General features: G+C 35.1%; 2 protein-coding genes across 2 annotated transcripts; both read right to left on the reverse strand.

Annotated features, from left to right (window-relative positions):
- Positions 1-1,930: 1,930 nt before the first annotated feature.
- LOC145120107 (sphingomyelin phosphodiesterase) lies at positions 1,931-4,871 on the reverse strand. The gene is made up of 4 exons (XM_079055896.1): positions 3,254-4,871; positions 2,981-3,130; positions 2,789-2,905; positions 1,931-2,714 (listed from the first exon to the last, which is right to left on the reverse strand). Exons 1-4 carry the CDS (start codon positions 4,718-4,720, stop codon positions 2,118-2,120), a joined length of 2,331 nt encoding a protein of 776 aa, XP_078912022.1. The 5' UTR covers positions 4,721-4,871; the 3' UTR covers positions 1,931-2,117.
- Positions 4,872-7,170: 2,299 nt separating this feature from the next.
- ACX1 (acyl-CoA oxidase 1) lies at positions 7,171-11,646 on the reverse strand. The gene is made up of 15 exons (XM_079054931.1): positions 11,427-11,646; positions 11,172-11,333; positions 10,393-10,501; positions 10,238-10,299; positions 9,825-10,034; positions 9,609-9,696; positions 9,324-9,486; positions 9,043-9,241; positions 8,732-8,929; positions 8,525-8,656; positions 8,323-8,440; positions 8,095-8,205; positions 7,934-8,003; positions 7,668-7,851; positions 7,171-7,558 (listed from the first exon to the last, which is right to left on the reverse strand). The coding sequence occupies exons 2-15, from the start codon at positions 11,307-11,309 to the stop codon at positions 7,349-7,351; spliced, it is 1,992 nt and encodes a 663-aa protein (XP_078911057.1). The 5' UTR covers positions 11,310-11,333; positions 11,427-11,646; the 3' UTR covers positions 7,171-7,348.
- Positions 11,647-18,525: the final 6,879 nt, after the last annotated feature.

Below are 18,525 nucleotides of genomic sequence, written 5' to 3' on the forward strand. Positions count from 1 at the left end.
ATACATCTTTCTCAGCTAAATCCATTAAGTCCAAGACTCCAACGTTCAGATCTGAATCAACATGATCTTTAGATGGATAAAGTTTCCAACTTTATCCATAATATTGTCTCAAACTTTCAAGATCTAAACTTTATTACCCCAAAATAACCTAAATGACCAAGATATCTTGCATGGTTGAAAGGGAAGGTAAAAGATCAAAACTTTCCTAGTCCAAGAGGTCTAAGAAAACATTCTAAACTGATCAAAATGGTGTTAGAGTCCAGATCTGAAACATACAATGCTCTTGGGACCTTGGAGAGTAATAAAGTTGCAAACTTTATCCTCAACTCTCACTAAAAACTCATTAAAATGGACCAATACACCAAATACACTTAGATCCAAGATGAATATGCAATAAAGCTTGGAACTTTATAACTTACAAGGGTCTAGAAGGTAGATGAAAGTTGAGATCTTCACTTGTCAAGCTCCAAGGACCAATCTTGCATGAAAACATTGCTCCAAAACCACCAAAAACTCTAAAAATGGATGAAAGAGGAGAGGGGATGCTCAAATCTTGAAAATGGAGGTTAGGGTTTCTCCAAAAAGGTTCTAGATATGATGGAGGCTAAGAAAATACCCTAAAATATGAATCCGTACCTTTAAATACCTTGAAAACCCTAAAAATTTCGTGGGTTTTGGGCTGCACAGTTATCATGTCGTGATAATAAATTTTCACCTCGTGAGAACGGGTTTTCACCCAATTTCACTCCAACTTCAAACAGTCATAACTTCTTCGTTTCAACTCCGTTTTCTGCGATCTTTATATCCACAAAAAGATATTGACGAGCCCCACACTCCCATCTAGTTAATTTTGGCTTAACACATGTCAAACTAATAACCATAATTCGTGAAAGAAGTCTGAAACATCACTTTTCTCATTTTACCCTTTGACTCCAAGACACAAACCAAAGCTTTAATCACTTATCCAACATTATCATCATCCAATAAGGTATAAACCTCGTTCCTTTGAAGCCCAACGCCTTTACTTGATCCATTTATTGTCCACAATTCCGAAATAAGAAACTTCTCGAAACAAAATGTTACAGAAACATGCAAATTTGCTGCTCCCAAATCAAATAAAAGTGATGTTGGCACAAAATTTACTAAAAATGTACCTGACCGACCGACTACCATCAGTTGTCATATGCAAAGCCTTCACCTTCATCTTCACCTTTCTATTTGTTTGGACATTCATAAAAGATATATCCTTAGTGACAAAAGTAGCATGTTGGACCAGACATTATACTCCCTCCTACTCACTATGTGCGGTTGTCGGAACCGCACACCTTAAGTATAGTTTATAGTGAAATATATTGGGGTGAAAGCTCTCTTCTCCGTTCCTTCTCTCCTCTTTTGATTAGCTGGAGCCATTTAAATGTAATTTCCATTTCTTTCTTTTTTTTTAAAATTTTTATTAAGTTATATATATACTAAAAAATTAAATATTATATATTAAAATTTTTGGTTTTTAATTCTTTATAAAAAAGAGTATAATATCCGTATAAAATATATATATATATATTTTTTAAATGAAAGAGAATTAAAGGTAATCATTTATTGGGTTTTTACTTAGGTCCTTCTCTTTACTTCCTCTCGGGATTCAGATTTTTCATCCCAACTCTTGCGTCTTTCATTTAACTTCCTTGTCTTACTGTCAAAACTACAAAACTACTCTTTCCTTGAGTTTCACTCACTTTTGCGTTTGTTGCATTAGACCCACATTTTTTCCTTGTCTTCTTATTTTCCAATGTCTTCCTGATTTTTCTTACCTTTTTTTTACAGCTACATCTTTCTAAAATTCACCTTATACATACCTCTCCACCAAAGCAGTAATAACAGGGTAAAAGACGCTAAAGTAAACACAAGAGCAGCCAGTTTTGAACCCAAAGTATGAAAAATGCGATGTATGTTTGAGAATCAACGTGCTGTACTGTTTCTAGCAAAACTATGATGTAATAAAAAAAGAAAAAGAAAAAAGAAAAAACTAATTTACATAAGTATTATAGGTACTTGGCAAACTGCACATATCATCTATATGAGGTGAAACACAAGGTCCATGTTTGTGATTGATTATGTTTCTAACAGAGCAAGTTGGAAAACATTCTCTTGAGTAGAGTGAATGCAACTGCAATAAGTAGCACTGTGACCACTTTCTTTGAAGCAAGCATTCTCAAATTCACCCTCATACCATGTTCTCTCATAAACTTCACTGCCTCCCGATAAAATGTCATCACCCCACCCACCACCAACCTCATTGTATCCTTCACTCCATACACATCACCACCACCACCAGAAACCACCACATACGTGGTGGTGCTGCTGCTGGTGGAACCATTCTCCCATGGGTGGTTCAGCCCAAGAATCTCGTTCAGCCACCCAGAAAGTTTCACAAGAAGAGTGGCCAGCCATGCCACCTCATCACCGGAGATTGGTCTCTTCATCCAGTCACCTCTGTATCTTATATCTGTTGTCTGGCGGTTGCCACCAGTTCTAGGCCGGAATATCTCCTGATGTTTTTCTTTTTCTGATTGTTTGCATTGTGAGTATGATGTTATCACATTGCCACTAAATAGGCATCCCATTTGGGCCTTCACAGACTTTACAACTTGTAGCTTGTTTGAAATGTTTTCATTTGAGATAACTTGAAGCTCCGACTCAGCACGCAAAGCAAGCAGCTGCACAAACAACTTAATCTGGTAAGTTGTAATTATTATTAATTTGGAAAAAGAGGGAAAACACAAAATAAAACCTGAAGAAGTTGCTGTCCACCATCTTCACTTGTGCTGAATAGTTTCAGATCTTTATTCCAGTTCTCATGTAAGAACGAGCCATCAGCATCAGTTTCAGACAAGCCATCCTCCCAATCCTAGTACATTAAGAAAATCAAAACAGGTTGTAAAAAGCCGCAAATGCCCTTGTCATCTTTATAATGTAAACTTACCTGCAACTGTTCACGGATTGAAGGGACAAATCTGTATAATGTATTAAGCATCGATTTGGATGATCCTGCTGCTGGAACAGAATGAAAAACAATGTCTACATTCTTTATGAGGTCCACAAGCTCCCTAGATGATGTCAACACATTTATAACCTGAAGAAACAATAGTTGGGTAAGTGCTCATGGTTGCAGATCACTTGTAGTTGAATATAATTCCTTATGGATGAGCTTATGAGCAAAAGGGTTACTGTGATAGATAATAGGAAACAAACAAACCTTGGATAACATTTGCACTATAACTTCTGGATCAGTATGAATGAACTTATGAGCAAATCCAATGAAGTGCATAACCAAGGAACTATAGAAAAGGTAGTTTGATAACACAAAGCCTTGCCAAGAGGATGAATATTCATGTGGTTTACAATCTCTTTTCATATTAACTGTATTCGCATCAAGCTCAGGAAATTCATCCAAACTAACTGCCCATGGTTCCATATAGTTAACCCAAAGGGAAAACACCTGAGAAACATTCTTCACAGGAGTGTCAACTGGGGAAAACAGGAATGTTCTCAAAATATATCTGTAGAGTGGCCTCTGGATGCAACTGTTCCAATAACCAATAGATCCTATAGAAGAAAACATCTCCCTAGACTTCAATTCAACAGAACCTGCACCCTTCCATGTTGCAGCTTTAATAAGTTCCATCTGATCACATCCCTCAACACCATTGAGAAGTAAACTCGAATTTAGGTATTTCACAAATAGATTGGCAACTTCACCCAAAACATCTGTGGGGGGAAGTTCAGCCAAGATAGACCGAAGAGGGAGTACAACACCATATGACTTGCATAGCTTAACCGACAAAGGTGAGAAATCATTATCCACAATCCAGAAATGTATAAGCGCATGAACAAAAAACTCAGCATTCTCAAGGACGAAACTATTGTAAGATGAAGAGTAATGCAACAATGAACTTCGGTAAGGTGAATGAGCATTCAAATCGCCCAAAGGTACAAAGAAACGAAGATAAGCCCACAAAAGCCGTATATACAAATTACCATTGTCGCTGTTCTTCTGCTCATTTCCACGTGGTTTACTAGCACTACCAAAGACTGGAATCGATTTATAAGCCCAATTCTCTAACCTAAACCTTTTGCTTACGCTAGTTCTGACAGTGATATGATTCTCAGAACTTCCTTTGCAAACAGGGTAATAAGCAAACCAAAACAAGTAATACTCCAAAATATTCAACTGGACCTGAAACGGAACTCCATCCTTAAGCCTCCCTTTGAATAGAGGACATAAATCAGACAAAACACCACATTCCCTACCGTTTTGTAGCGTCAACCGGACCCATTCAGGCAACCGTTCAATTGGGAAAACATATTTAACAAGAGATAACCGATCAACAGCTGTAACAGAACTCATTAAAACGCCAGTCGGAGAAAGGAGGTCAAAAACCTTACAAGAGATTTCCGTATCATTGGCTGACGCTAAAATGTCAATCCAGCCGTTACCGTTAGGGTTTTGAGGCTTCTGTTCGTCGAAACCGAATATTTTGCAAATTAGGGTTGGGAAAGTGATGGAGAAGAACCACCGCGACTGGTCAGGTGAGTGCCTATGTAGAAAGGACTCCACCGAGGCGCAAGCGGTGGCAATTTGCTCTGGTGTTGAGGAGATGACGATTGTGGCGGCGAGGTCAGCGGATTTTGTTTGGGCATCTGTTGCATACGAGTGTGACATGATGGTGAAACGTAAGTGAGAAAGAGATGAAGATGATGGTGAGAGCAAGAGATTAGGGCAGAAGAAGAGAGAAGAGGAATTTTGAAGATTTAAATGGCGGGGTTGAGAAGATGGCGGAAGGAGAGAGGGTTGTGTACGTGGTGTTGAAAGCGTGGATCTTGTGATTTTGATGACCTGGGTCCCACTCAAGACCATTTTTTCAACTTAAGTACGTGTGATTTTATAAATATAAATAAATAAATAATCGACATCTAGCAAAGTTACAAAATACAAAGTATAAAGGAAAGATTTTTTTTTAGTAAAGTATTGGGGTCTTTTTTTTTTTTTTTTTTTTTTTTTTTTTTTTTTTTTGTATTAGTAGTCTGAAACTGATCTTTGAAAATTAAAAAAAAAATTGTTTTGTCATTTTAACTTCTTTTTAATTTCTTAATATTTGGTCATTTTCCTAACTATAACTAGTTTTGCCATACAAAAAAAATCTTATAATTTATAACTTTTTGCCATTACATAAATTAATCCAAATATATATATATATATATATATATATATATATATATATATATATATATATATATATATATATATATATATATTTTAAATTTATTTGGTTACCACAAACTACTAACCACTTTTACTAAGGAATTTTTTTAAACACAATCTCAAACACCACCTTAAAATATCAATGCACTCTCAAAATATGTTGGGTTTTTCTATTTATTTTGGCAAGTGTTTATAACAAATTAACAATAAAACAATATTGGAATTTAAGTAATAACTAGGATTCTGCCCACCGCACGTTGGACGGTGTCAGTCTATTTTGTAAGTTGAATTTGGATGATTGTATTGATAAAAAAAATAGGTATCGTTGCATTTATTGGTAGATAAATATACAAGGTGGGTACTATTTACTATTTCCAATATATACCATCGAATAAAAACGTATTATATGTGACCAAATTCATACGTAAGAAACATACATAAAAATAAACACAAAAACATAAAGAAACTAGAATTTTATAATGACACAAACATAAAAGTAAGTAAAATTTCTTTTTTTAAAGTTAACGAACGGAAGTCCAAATAATCAAACATGTATTATATGTTCGTACGTAGGAATCGTACATACAAATAGACATGAAAATGTAAAAAAAAAAAAAAAAAATCGAAACATAGACAAACTCGAATGTATAGATACGTGCATAAAATAAACAAGTAAGTTTGTTTTTATTATAGAACTACAGTTCTAAATTGATGTCAAAACATTAACCACTTCAAATTTATACCGATAAATTACAAACATAAACACGTAAAATGATAAATATGGGGGATAAATAGGAACGTTACAAAACAAAGGGAGCGAAAATGATATTTTATAAAGTTGAAAATGAAAAAGGTTAAAAGTGGCATTTTAAATAATATTTAGGAAAAAAAATATCATTTGTATTACAAAATATTTATAAAAAAAATAAAGATATAAAATGTAACTTTTAGAAGTACAATGGACCAACTATGAATAGAAACTGCCACCGACATTAGTAATTAATATAGATATAATTAATTTGATAATATGATTGGTACATTTTATTAAAAATAGTACGGTGATTGAAAAATACGATCTTACTATTAAAGTATAGAATATATTCACTATCTGGTAGATGTTTTTACTTTTTAGTTCATGGTTTGCCTTGGGAGTGGAAAAAAACTTTTGAGGTCAAAAGGTCGGTCAGCACTCAGCATGTTGTGCGGAGGCCTGTCGAAAAAACCCGAAACCCGTTCTACCCACCCGACTCGTTCCGAATTCCGGTAGAATGGGTCGGGTAGAACGGGTAACAGGTATGAACATTCGGGTAATAGGTTAACCCGATAATAATATAGGTCGGGTTTTAGGTATGAATATTTATTTTCGGGTATACCCGAATTCATTTTTTAATAATACCAAATTTACAATGCAGTCACGTACGCACACTTCAAATAAAACAAAACCCTTCATTTTCTTCTTATAAACGACAGCTCGACGGTCGACGCAAACTTGCAAAGAGAATACGACGCTGAAGCTGAAGTCCTGAACCATCATCACAATTCTCAGTTTCTCACTATCGCACAGAATAGAATTAAAAAAGTACATAACATATTATAATGATTTGTATTGTTATTATATATGTACTTGTTAATTGTATGGAGTATTTTCCTACCCGATTCTTTATTAAACCAACCAACATGTAAAAATAAAAAAATAAAAAAGTATCAATAAGTGTCATTTAAAAAAATTTCGGGTATACCCGATAATTACCTGACCCGACCTCAAACCCGAATACCCGAAAACCCGAATTACAATATAGGTCGGGTATTATTTTCTTAAGGAAATACCCGTTCTACCCGAAACCCGAAAATTTTACACGTTCGACACCCCTAGTTGTGCGGCTTTGGTGTGAAGTTCGGAAATGACTTCCTTTAAAGAAAACCAAGTAAAATTTTATAGTCATACATACATAATTTTGATGCAGCATAGTTTTAATCTTGCAAGCAGCAGCACACTCAATAGTCTTTTAACAACTAATTTAGTCGCACATTATGAATGTTAAAACAATGCCTAAAGACTCGGCAGCAGTTGCTATGATATTATAACTATTATAGCTTAGCAGAGTGCAGCTTCTGTTTGAGGATTGGTTGGACATATTGATGGAATCCATCCACCACATCCGAGTCATTGAGAGGATCCTCCCAAGCAGCCTCATACAGTTTTGGATACACATTCCCATCATAACGCCCAAGAATTGAACCCAGGTAGTGATCCGTGTAGCTGAATGCATCAACCAATGCTATTGCATTTGGACGCACCTAACATAAACATAAACATAAACATAAACATAAACATACATTGAAGTTTTAGTTTTGTTTTAACTACTTTATAATATAATAGACAAATAAATGAATGAGAGTGAGTAACCTTAGAGTACAAAGTTCTGAGCTGATCGTTAGCAAGTGAGGCCTGTTTAGGGGTAAGATACCCAGTGGCCAAAAAATCACCTTGATGCTTGTGAACAAGGAACAATGCATACACATAACACAACACCTCTAACGACTCTCTCACTCCTTTTCCAGGGATCTCTTGCTGCAATTTCTCAATGAACCTGAAAGTAAATAAATATTTGAGAAAATGGAAGGAAATAAATAAATAAAGGCAAATTTCCAAAAATATTTGAGAAAACTTACTTGGACACAACAATTAATTGGCAGTGAGCAACTGATGCCTCCACCAGATCAGCCGCTAGTTCTGCAAAACCTGTAGAGCAAAATTCACATGAATTGACCTTTTTCTGCATGATACAACAAGACATATGGATATGAATATGAATCATGAAGCCAAGCCAAACCTTCTTCTGGATTCTCAAACTTGGCTAACCGTTGACCACAGCTAACAGCCATTCTAGCAGCCCTAGCCTCAAATGCTTCCACAACCGCATCAGGGTTTAGCCACTCCCCAGCTGCATCCCATTCCCATTAAAGATCATAAGTCATTCATTCATTTTCTTTGAGCACAGATCCATTAACACTAATAAATTTAAATATTTATTATAAAAAAAGAGTTCAAGTGGATTTACCGGTTTGAACAGCACAATTATTTTGCAGCAGATCTGCTGCTCGTCCCATATAACCTGTTGTCCCAACTGGCTTTTTGTATCCCAGCTCCGAAACTGTCTTCACCAAAAACCTTGCAACCTTCAAAATTTTAACTTTCACAATTTTACCTTTTAATGTCATCAAATAAAATCTCAATCGCAATTGACACATTTTTCACATTACCTGTAGCAGAAGGACAACATTGTCCCCTTCATATGTACAAGCAGGAATGTAAACAGCAAATAGTTCAGGAAGCCCACTACTAACAAGGTACCCATGCCCACCACATAGTTTTCTACATTCTTCAATTCCATCCTGAAACCAATATATTACATATACAAATCAAATTAAACCTAAATATTTAGGGAGAAATGAAAATAGGATACTCACAGCTGTAGCAGTAGTTGTCAAGGACTTCAACCCTGCAGTACATGCATGTGCCTCAGGCAAAGTTGAGAAGTCATTAGCTGCTAATCTTTGCTTCACATCCATGTACAACCATTTCAACCACTCCCCCACAAATCTAAAGGCATAAGCAGAAGCCAACAAAGGGAAGAGTCTACTTTGCTGAGTTTTATAATCAATCACCTGAACAAAAAAAACAAATCCAACATCTTCAATCATTTAGATTTTAGACCCCTTTGTTATGACAGAAGAATCGTTTTATATAATCTTTTATAAAATGAAAGATTTTAAATAACCTGTGTCTCGGGCCCACCATTACGTGACCCAAACTGTCTGCGAACAGCACTATATCTTGTGGCAATACAAACAGCACGAGATAATGCTTTGGAAGCATCTGCTACTATTGTTTGCCTAACATACACCATTGTCCCATAAATGAGTTGTCTAGGAACATCAGATTGCTTGATTTTTCCTTCCTTTGTAACCTGTAACACCCTGATTGAATCAAAAAAATAAATTCAGATAGTTTACTACAAGTCAATGCAAGTAAGATAGGCGGATATGTTTACTTATTTACCTCATTAACATTTGGTTCCTTGGTATACGCACATGATCAAATCTTAAAACACCATTGTCCATGGTGTTATATGCTCCATTTCCAAACTTCAGTCCAATATCACCAACAGTAATGCCAGGAAGAGGTGAGTGATCCTCCAAGCTCCTTAGTTGGACAATAAAGCCTTTGAGAAAATAAAGATGGCAAATAATGAGTAACTTCATGTTTCCACAAAATGATGAAAGTTTAGAAATTTAACTGATGTAAGAAATCATTGCAGAAGATAAAATGGTAATATGCACTAACCATGAACTCCATGGAATTGACCATTTACTATGAGGCGAGCATAAATGACACCATGTGTTGACACTTTCCCCAATCCACCAGGCCACCACTAAAGAAAAGATTAAGAGAGTGGAAGCAAAGTCGAATTAGAAAATAAGAAAAAATATCAAAAAGTGGAAAAACATAGAGAAAAGGGGGGGATCTTTATAAAAGAACAATCCATTTCATGTTACTTACTTTGCTTGAAGTTAAAGTAGGACTGTGAAGGACAAACTCGTCTGTTTGGGGATCAAATGTTGCAGTTGTTTCAAGACCTTGCACATTGGATCCATGACCAAGTTCTGTTTGAGCATAACAACCAATAATTTGCATCTTTTGGGCCAATGGCAACCATTTCTGCTTTTGTTCCTCGGTGCCTTGTCCTTCTATGGCTGGGATGAACATTCCCTAAGAAATCATAGGGCACAATCTTTTTGTTAATCATTGAAGATAAAAGTAACCATCTATATAGTTTCAGAAGGGACATAGATCCATTCCATTGTATGTGAAAGTTATCACTTGTGGTTGATAAGAAAATGAAAATCTCCAAACAAACATCCATAAGCATGTTCATAACTAAGACTTGGGAGTTGGGAAGGACAAGAATTTACCCAGTGAAGATCAGTATAAGCAGGCTCATCAATATAAAGTCGCAACCATTTGGCTTCTTCTTCTGAGATTAACAAAAAATGCATTGCCAAGTGAAAATGGTGAAAGTGTTATATGAGAAAATAGTCAGCTTTGCTTCCTTAAAAGTAAAGATTACCAGATAGACGAAGATTAACAATCAACTTCCATGCATATGCAGCTTTTTTAAGTGTGTTCTTGAACAACTCTTTCCTACCAAGCATAGGTCTGGTAAACTTCTCAAAGGCCTGCAAATGACAAGATGTAATATAAATGTATATTTAAAGAAAATGTACAGACTTGACTACTGCTTAGCCTAAGGAAACAAGGTGAACAGATCATTTTTCTTTAAAGGAACATGGATCTATAGAATGCACAATCAATTTTCTACACTTTGTTAAAGGGGATCATATAACAGGTAAAAATATCCAGATAACCCCTGAAATTAACAAGCGTAAAACCCTAAATCTCATCTATAAATCAACTTTGCAATTCAACATGAATTGAAGTGAATTTGGAACCATACATGATCATCTACGTGTCTATTCGGCCTAAGCAGAGTAGCAGACAATGTGAACAGATCATTGTTTTCTTTAAGGGAACACGAATCTGAAGAAAGAATAATAAACTTTCTACACTTAGTTAATGGGAATCATATAATACAAGTAAAAGAACCATATAACCCATGAAGACAACACAGTTAAAACATATACAGGACATCTACGTGTGTGCTTAGCCTAAGCAGACAAGGTGAAGAGTTCAATTTTCTTTAAAACAACATGAATCGAAAGATTGCATAATAAACTTTCTAGACTTAGTTAAAGGCCCTAATAACAACACGATTAAAACCCTAAATCTTATCTACAAATAAACGAAAATTGCAATTTAACATAAATTGAAGTGAATTCTTAATCATACAGGATCATTAGCAACGAGCTTGGCCATACGCTCAGATAGTTCAAGAGTTTCACGAGAACCAGCCCAAGCAACTTTCATGGCTTCCACATCGAACTGCGCCTTATTCCTCTCATCACTCAAGTAATCCACTACCTCCATTTCTTCAAATCAAAAGGGAAATCCCTGGAAAACCAAAATCGAAATCACAAAGATCAAACTGACATAAGAAAAGTTTATGATCAATCTTGTTAGAAATTAGGTGGATTCTTTTATTACCTAAATAAATGGGTTGATGATCAGCAAGACAAAAATGGGGATATGCGGATTCCAGAGATATCCCTTGGTACAAATCACAACTGCGAGTCCCTAGACAAACACAACCGACGTATTTATCTTTCCTTTTTCTCATTTCATTTAATGCATTGATGACGATACACTGCCGACTCCCATCCTCACGTGTTTGTTTTGTGCACAGTGGCCGGTGTGGTTACCATGTGTACTAAACGAAGAAGGAATAGTCCAATCAAATAATTTTGACTGAACTTAGAACGAAATATATTATGGCTTATTATAAATGCACTATATAAAATGGGTGCTCCTATTAGCAGGAATAAATTCTGTATAATCAATGATTACAATCAATCCCATCACATTTGTTATTTTGGCAATTTCAATTCTTTTTATATTTTTTGATTTTAGCTCCTTTAACTTAGATGCAAGTTAAAAAATACACCCTTATAAATTTTATTCAGTCAAATTTCAATAACTTTACTTGATATATATATATATATATATATATATATATATATATATATATATATATATATATATATATATGTGAATATACACAACAAAGTATATAAACTTAGGTATCTAAATCCACCGTACTACATCTTTTTGTATCATATATGGGTTGTAGTCGTCCAAAGTTTTTAAAATTCAACTTTTAACTTGATTTATTTTTTAAGGATTTTAGAAATTTTATCATTATCTTAATCTTACATAATTTTCATTTGCAAATGTAATATATATATATATATATATATATATATATATATATATATATATATATATATAGTAGCCGTTTACCCACGCTAAGCGACGAGTGTGAATAGTTTGTTTCGGTGATTTGTTTTTTCGGCGAGTAAACTACTATAAAGTATCTTTTTATTGGCACGAATGTATCGTGTAAAAGTGATCATGATTTTGACTGATTGCAATAAACTACTATAAATTTCTATCAAGCTCATATATATTTACAGTTAAAATAGTAAACTAATCATAGTCCTAATGTTCTAAATGATTATTGAGTTAAATACATTTAAAGTTCTAAATAGACAAGTCTAAATGAAGGAATATAAACAAACCTTTGTTTGTATTCGTTCAATTCGTTTTCGTTTACTCTTTTATTTGTTCGGTTAAATTAAACGAACGCAAATAAACAGACATTTGTTCTTGTTTGTTCAGTTCGTTTATATGTAGAGAAAATGATTATTTTTATTATTCATAATAACTGAATTCTAAATTATTTTGTTATTTTTTTAGTAACAGAGAAAATGATTATGTTATTATGATTTTATAGTATATTTACTAATTTTATAGTATATCTACTGATTCTTTATGATTTTAGTTAAAGAAAATTAGACATAACCACCATCATTAGTAATTAGCATATGTATATATATATATATATATATATATATATATATATATAGAGAGAGAGAGAGAGAGAGAGAGAGCTAGGTTCAAATGTTTCTAGCAGTTATTGTGTTTTTAAATGCATCAATGAAAAGTTAAGAAATAATAAATAATTAAATAAATCATTTAATGGTATTTTGGACCTTTTGTACTTTTAATTAAGGGATCATTTAATTGAAATCCTACAATTAAGGAAATAAAATAAATATATTTGACGTAGTCTCTCTCTTATATCATGTTTTATATCAACGGGGCTTATTTTTTTTCATAGATCGACAGAAGGTCTAATGTTCCTAGTTTTTCACAGAGACCAAGTAATCTTCGAGTCTTCACTTTCCTCGAACTCAAATCGGCCACCAATGGCTTCAGCCGATCAGCAAAGATCGGCAAAGGTGGTTGCGGGTGTGTCTACATCGGCGCCATTAAATCCGATCAAGACCCGACTAAAAAGCTTCGTGTCGCCGTGAAAGAATCATACACTAAGGGTGATCCAGAATCTGTCTACTCCACTCTCAAATGGATATCAGTCATTGATCTGTAAGTTCCTATTGTTTTAAGTATCAATTCGCTATTATATTCACTCGTTTATGTGCATTCTTGTGCAAGTAACAACGATCGCTTCTTTCTATGTTACTTTATTCTCAATTTTACTATGAATTTTCGATCTTTTACGTGTTTCTTGATCATTGATGAATGTTTTAATGAAATCTTGAGCCTTTACTCTGAAAGGTCAACTATTAGTAGCGCCAACAGTTCAATTTTGAGTATTATTAATATTTTCTTTACATTTACCAGACTTGCAATTCCATTCCATAGAAAACAGGTTTTTTTCTTCGTTCTTCCAACTAGCCAATTTCTACAATTTCAACTTTTAGTTTTAGATTTTTATAACGGTGTTGAAATATCTTGTTGTTCATATGAATTTGATGTTGATGGTTATGAATTGGATTTTTTTTTTCATTCATGATTCATAGAAAATGTGGTGATTTAGGGAGCGCCCTTAAAGTGTTTGATGAAATGCCAAATAGAAATATGGCAGTCTCAGATTGTATTCATGGTTAGTGATGGAATGTTTATTGTTGTCCATCTCATCTCCAAAGGTAAACAAAATCAAAACAAAGAATTATGTTATTCTATCATACTTTAAATTTAGAATTCCTCTCATTTTATTTCAATACTGAAAGAGAGGAAATCATTTTTCGATTATGAAATATATCAGGTGCTGGTTGGACGATTATAGTTGGGGTTTGCATTCTTGAAGGTATAGTTTCTAGAGAACATTTTGGCACTGCTCTAGCCTTTTCTTTTCCTTCTTGCTAGTATTAATTTGTATTTTAAAATGGGCTTATTTTTGTGAAATTTGAATTCATTCTGCAGTATATTCCCTTTAAGCTGATTAAGCTAGTTCTGTAAGAATGACTTTCTTTCCTCATCATTGGGTGTTTATTCTTATCTCCAATTGTTTCATTCTTTAAGAATAATTATTTCATTCTTTAAGAATATTTTGTATCTAATGTATTCTTCTATTTGAATAATGTGTAGAGAGTATTATAATCTTGGAGAATCACATAAGAATGATTCTGCCAGAATTGTATTTCCGGTATAATCACATAAGAATGATTATGGTAGAATCACATAAGAATGATTTTGCAAGGATTGTAAAACAATTGGCTGATGTTTTAACATGATTTTTGTTTCTTATGTTTTTCAGATGTTTCAAGTTTTACCTGGGGATCACTTACCATCCTCGAGTTTATCTCCTTTTGCAGCTCCTTGTATAAAATCATTCTCATACAATACAATTCTGACAGAATGTCGATCTCACAAAATGTCAATCTCATAGAATGCTAGCATATTTTGAAGTGGCTTAGAGGTCAAACATACACAAGACATCTAGGAATGAAACAAGAAAGTGAATGAGGATTCTTTCAAGAATGTCGATATTTTTTTTGCAAGAGATTTCAAGAATGAATGTAATTTATGTTCATAGTTGTATTCTTTAAGAATGTACTAATTCTAAACTATTAAACTTCGTCTTATATAAAATTTGTATTCATTGAAAATTATTGGTCTTGATAATATGTGTTTATAATATTATGTTCATAGTTGTATACCATTCTGACAGAATTACAGAACATCATTATAACAAAATGACATTCTGATAGAATAAGATCGGTTTATGCTTACAAATTACGTTTGAAATTGAATTAATTTGAAAAAAAAAATCAGATTTTTTAAATCAAAATCATTAATTATCCCATAAATCTTGATTTTTCCTTTTTTAAATTTGTCTCAATTGACTAAAATGCCCTTATGCTGTGTGATTATATGATACATTTTACCCTATTGTAATATCATAGACCCTCAGATCATGACCTTTGATTCAATTCCATCTGGTGATCCAGATCTGTACATTCTGGCACACAATAGTTAGTAAAAACAAAATAACCTAACCCTATATATATATGTATATATATATATATATATATATATATATATATGTGTGTGTGTGTGTGTGTTTGAAATTAAAAAAAAGAGTAAAAGTTCAAGACTAAAACCATTAAATAGTAAAATAAATAAAAAATAAACTTAAATTAGTAACTTTAATTATTAAATAACTTTAATTCCATAGAAAATGAAAAAAAAACAAATATTTGTAGGATGTTAATATATTGACGTCATCTTTTTAACAATCGTAATTTAATATATTATTAATATTATTATTATATTTTTTTAATCTAATATAACAATACAAAAGATGGTATGAATATTGAAAGCGTATAGGGCAAATTTTGAAAGTTTTGTAGAAGTAGAAGGAAAAGAACTGAAAATTTAAATTAAAAATATTCACTCATAATGATTGATACAGTGATTGACGTTACTCCACTTTCGTGTATTTAGAGCTTTTATCGTGCATTTAGAATTACCCTATAAAATTCTATATACACGAAAGTCATTTCATTTGTCAACAAATCATTGACCTTCAATTTGGTTTTTAATATTTTATCATTTCTCATTTAATGCCTCTTATTTTCTATTAAATTCTCACAATCTACCTTCCACTTTCCACTTTTATAGTTTTTCTTTGGGAAAATGACGTATAGGCCCTATAATGTTTTTAGAGTTTACCTATTTAGCCACTTAACTTATTTTGTGGCTTAATAAGGTAACGAATTACTCTTTGTCGGGTCGATTAAGTCCTTATTTCAATTGTGAAGGGGTTAGCCGGTCATTTTAAGTCCACCTCCTTCTACTAACACCACATCGGATGCTGACTGTGACTTTCGTCTAATGTCATGTCATTAATTAGTCGCTTCCTTCTTACTGTCGGTATATGCTTTATAAAAGAGCCCTTTTACCTCCACTGTTCAACACTTCATCGATAAACCCTTTTTTGTGAGCTACTTCTGAATCCTCAAGCATGGTACCTGTATTCTTACAAGTAGATGTCCACTTCCAAAGAATGTTCGCCAGAAACCCCATACGCTACACCGGTGGAATTACTCAGAGGTTTTCGGACATCGATTTCGCAGGAATGGACAAGGATGTGTGTGTTGCGTTCATCGAAAGGTTCACTGGGGAAAAGTGTGAGAAGCTCTATTACTGCCAACCTGATATTGATTTTCCAAAAGGTTTGACTCTAATTTGCAATGACCCCGATTATTACGACTTCATAGCAATTGCATATGAATGTGGTGTTATACTCCCTATGTATGTAAACCATTTTGGGAATAGTAACATACATGAATGGTTGGATGAACACAAAGACGAGTTTGTTGGTAACGTACAGGAAGAAGTACTTGATGGTGCAGGACTGGTTAAGGAAGTTGCAACAGGGCATCGGGATGTGGGTGACACAAACGATGAGGAAGCGAATGGCGACGATGATGACGACGAGGATGAGGATGTCGATGACGATGAGGATGACCATCAGAAGCCTCGTTTTTTTATAAATGGTAATGAGATTCAGGTAGACATGGGTAAGAAAGCAGGTGTGTAACACCCGGTATCAGAAAAAGCCAAGAAAGGAAAGAAAAACCCTAAGTCAAAAGGGGGTCAACGCGTCGAGTCCAAGGAAGAACTCGACGAGTCGGAGCGGGATCCGGGTGCAAGATTAAGTGATCGACTCGACGAGTCGGAGAGTGGACTCGGCGAGTCAGGTCTGGGTTAGGAAGCCCTAATTCCGGGACTTGGTGCCCTATTTAAGCATCTTATTCTCTTCCCTAGGGTTCATTGCAGCCTCTCTCGTCCAGAACCCCCAAAACCCTAGCCACCCAACTTCATTTTTGGAGCTTTTGGTGAAGATTAAGGTCCATTGGAGTGGATTTTGAAGGCTTGGGAGAAAGGAGCAAGGAAGGAAGTGTAGATCCAGCCTTCACATCGAGTTGGCAACTGTTAGAAGGTAAAAAGTCTGGACCTTGAGCTTTCAATTGATAAATCCCCTTTCTAGCTTGCCTTTTTGTCACAATTGGATCATTTCCAAGTAGAATCCGAGTATTAAGCCTTTGTGGATGGTTTGGACAACAGATATGGACACTCTTGAGCTTTAGAAGCTCAAAGTAGTTGGCTTTATTCAGCTAAGGTCCCATTTCATGACCTAGGTCTTCCTTGAAGCTTGGATTAAGGCTTTTAGCCTCATAGCACCTTGCATGCACGTAAAGTTGGCAACTTTACGTGCAATGCTAGCATAAGGAGTCCAGATCTATGGGTTGGAAGTGTTGGAATTGACTGAAATCGACAGAATAGAGTTGTCACAAGGAGGACTCGGCGAGTCAGCTCATGGACTCGGCGAGTCGGGTCGCAAAACCCAAACCCTTCTGTTTATGAGTCGGATCAGTGAGTGGGGCTAGAGAAGGACTCAGCCAATCTGTGTCCGTGATGGACATGAAGATCATGGTACTCGACGAGTTCAAGGAGGAACTCGGCGAGTCCAAGGCAATCTTCTTAGTTGATGAAGATGGACTCGGCGAGTTGTAGAACAACTCGGCGAGTCAGTTGAAGATAGTCCCGATGTGTTAGATGAAGGAGAACTCGTCGAGTTCTCGCTAGACTCGACGAGTGGAGTCGGGGTTGTTTGGGATTTGAGGAGCATGGACTCGGCGAGTTGGTAGAACAACTCGGCGAGTCTAGTCAACTGGAAGGTTGACTTTGACCAGGACCTTGACCAGAGTTGACTTAGTTGACCTCTGGAGGACAGTTAGGCTAAGTTCTATTATTTGGTGTTGGTAGCTCGGTGAGCTAGGAGAGCATCGCTTCAGAGAATAGTCGATTAGCAGCCAGAGGATTATCAGCAGAGTTCAGCAGTTCAGGTGAGTTTTCCTCCCAGTAGGAACTGGTCTACGGCCACAATGTCGGCCTGTTTAGTTAGCAGTAGTTCCGGACTCTGGTCCGATGCAGTAGTTCAGTATGCTTGATGTCTTTATGATTCAGACATGTTTATGTGTTAGTTAGTCCGGACCTCGGTCCGATGCAGTATGCAGTATATGTGCTTATATGCTATGATCATGTTATGCTATGTTCAGTTAGTCCGGACTTCGGTCCGATGCAGGGGGCAAGGCCCTAGTTAGTCCGGACTTTGGTCCGATGCAGGGGCAAGGCCCCAGTTAGTCCGGACTTCGGTCCGATGCAGTGGGCAAGGCCCAGTATGTGCTTTATATGTTATTGTATGGTATGTGGT

Source organism: Lactuca virosa, chromosome 6, assembly GCF_052849685.1.
Source record: "Lactuca virosa cultivar CGN04683 chromosome 6, Lactuca_virosa_CGN04683_v6, whole genome shotgun sequence".
In the NCBI taxonomy this organism is placed as follows: Eukaryota; Viridiplantae; Streptophyta; class Magnoliopsida; order Asterales; family Asteraceae; genus Lactuca; species Lactuca virosa.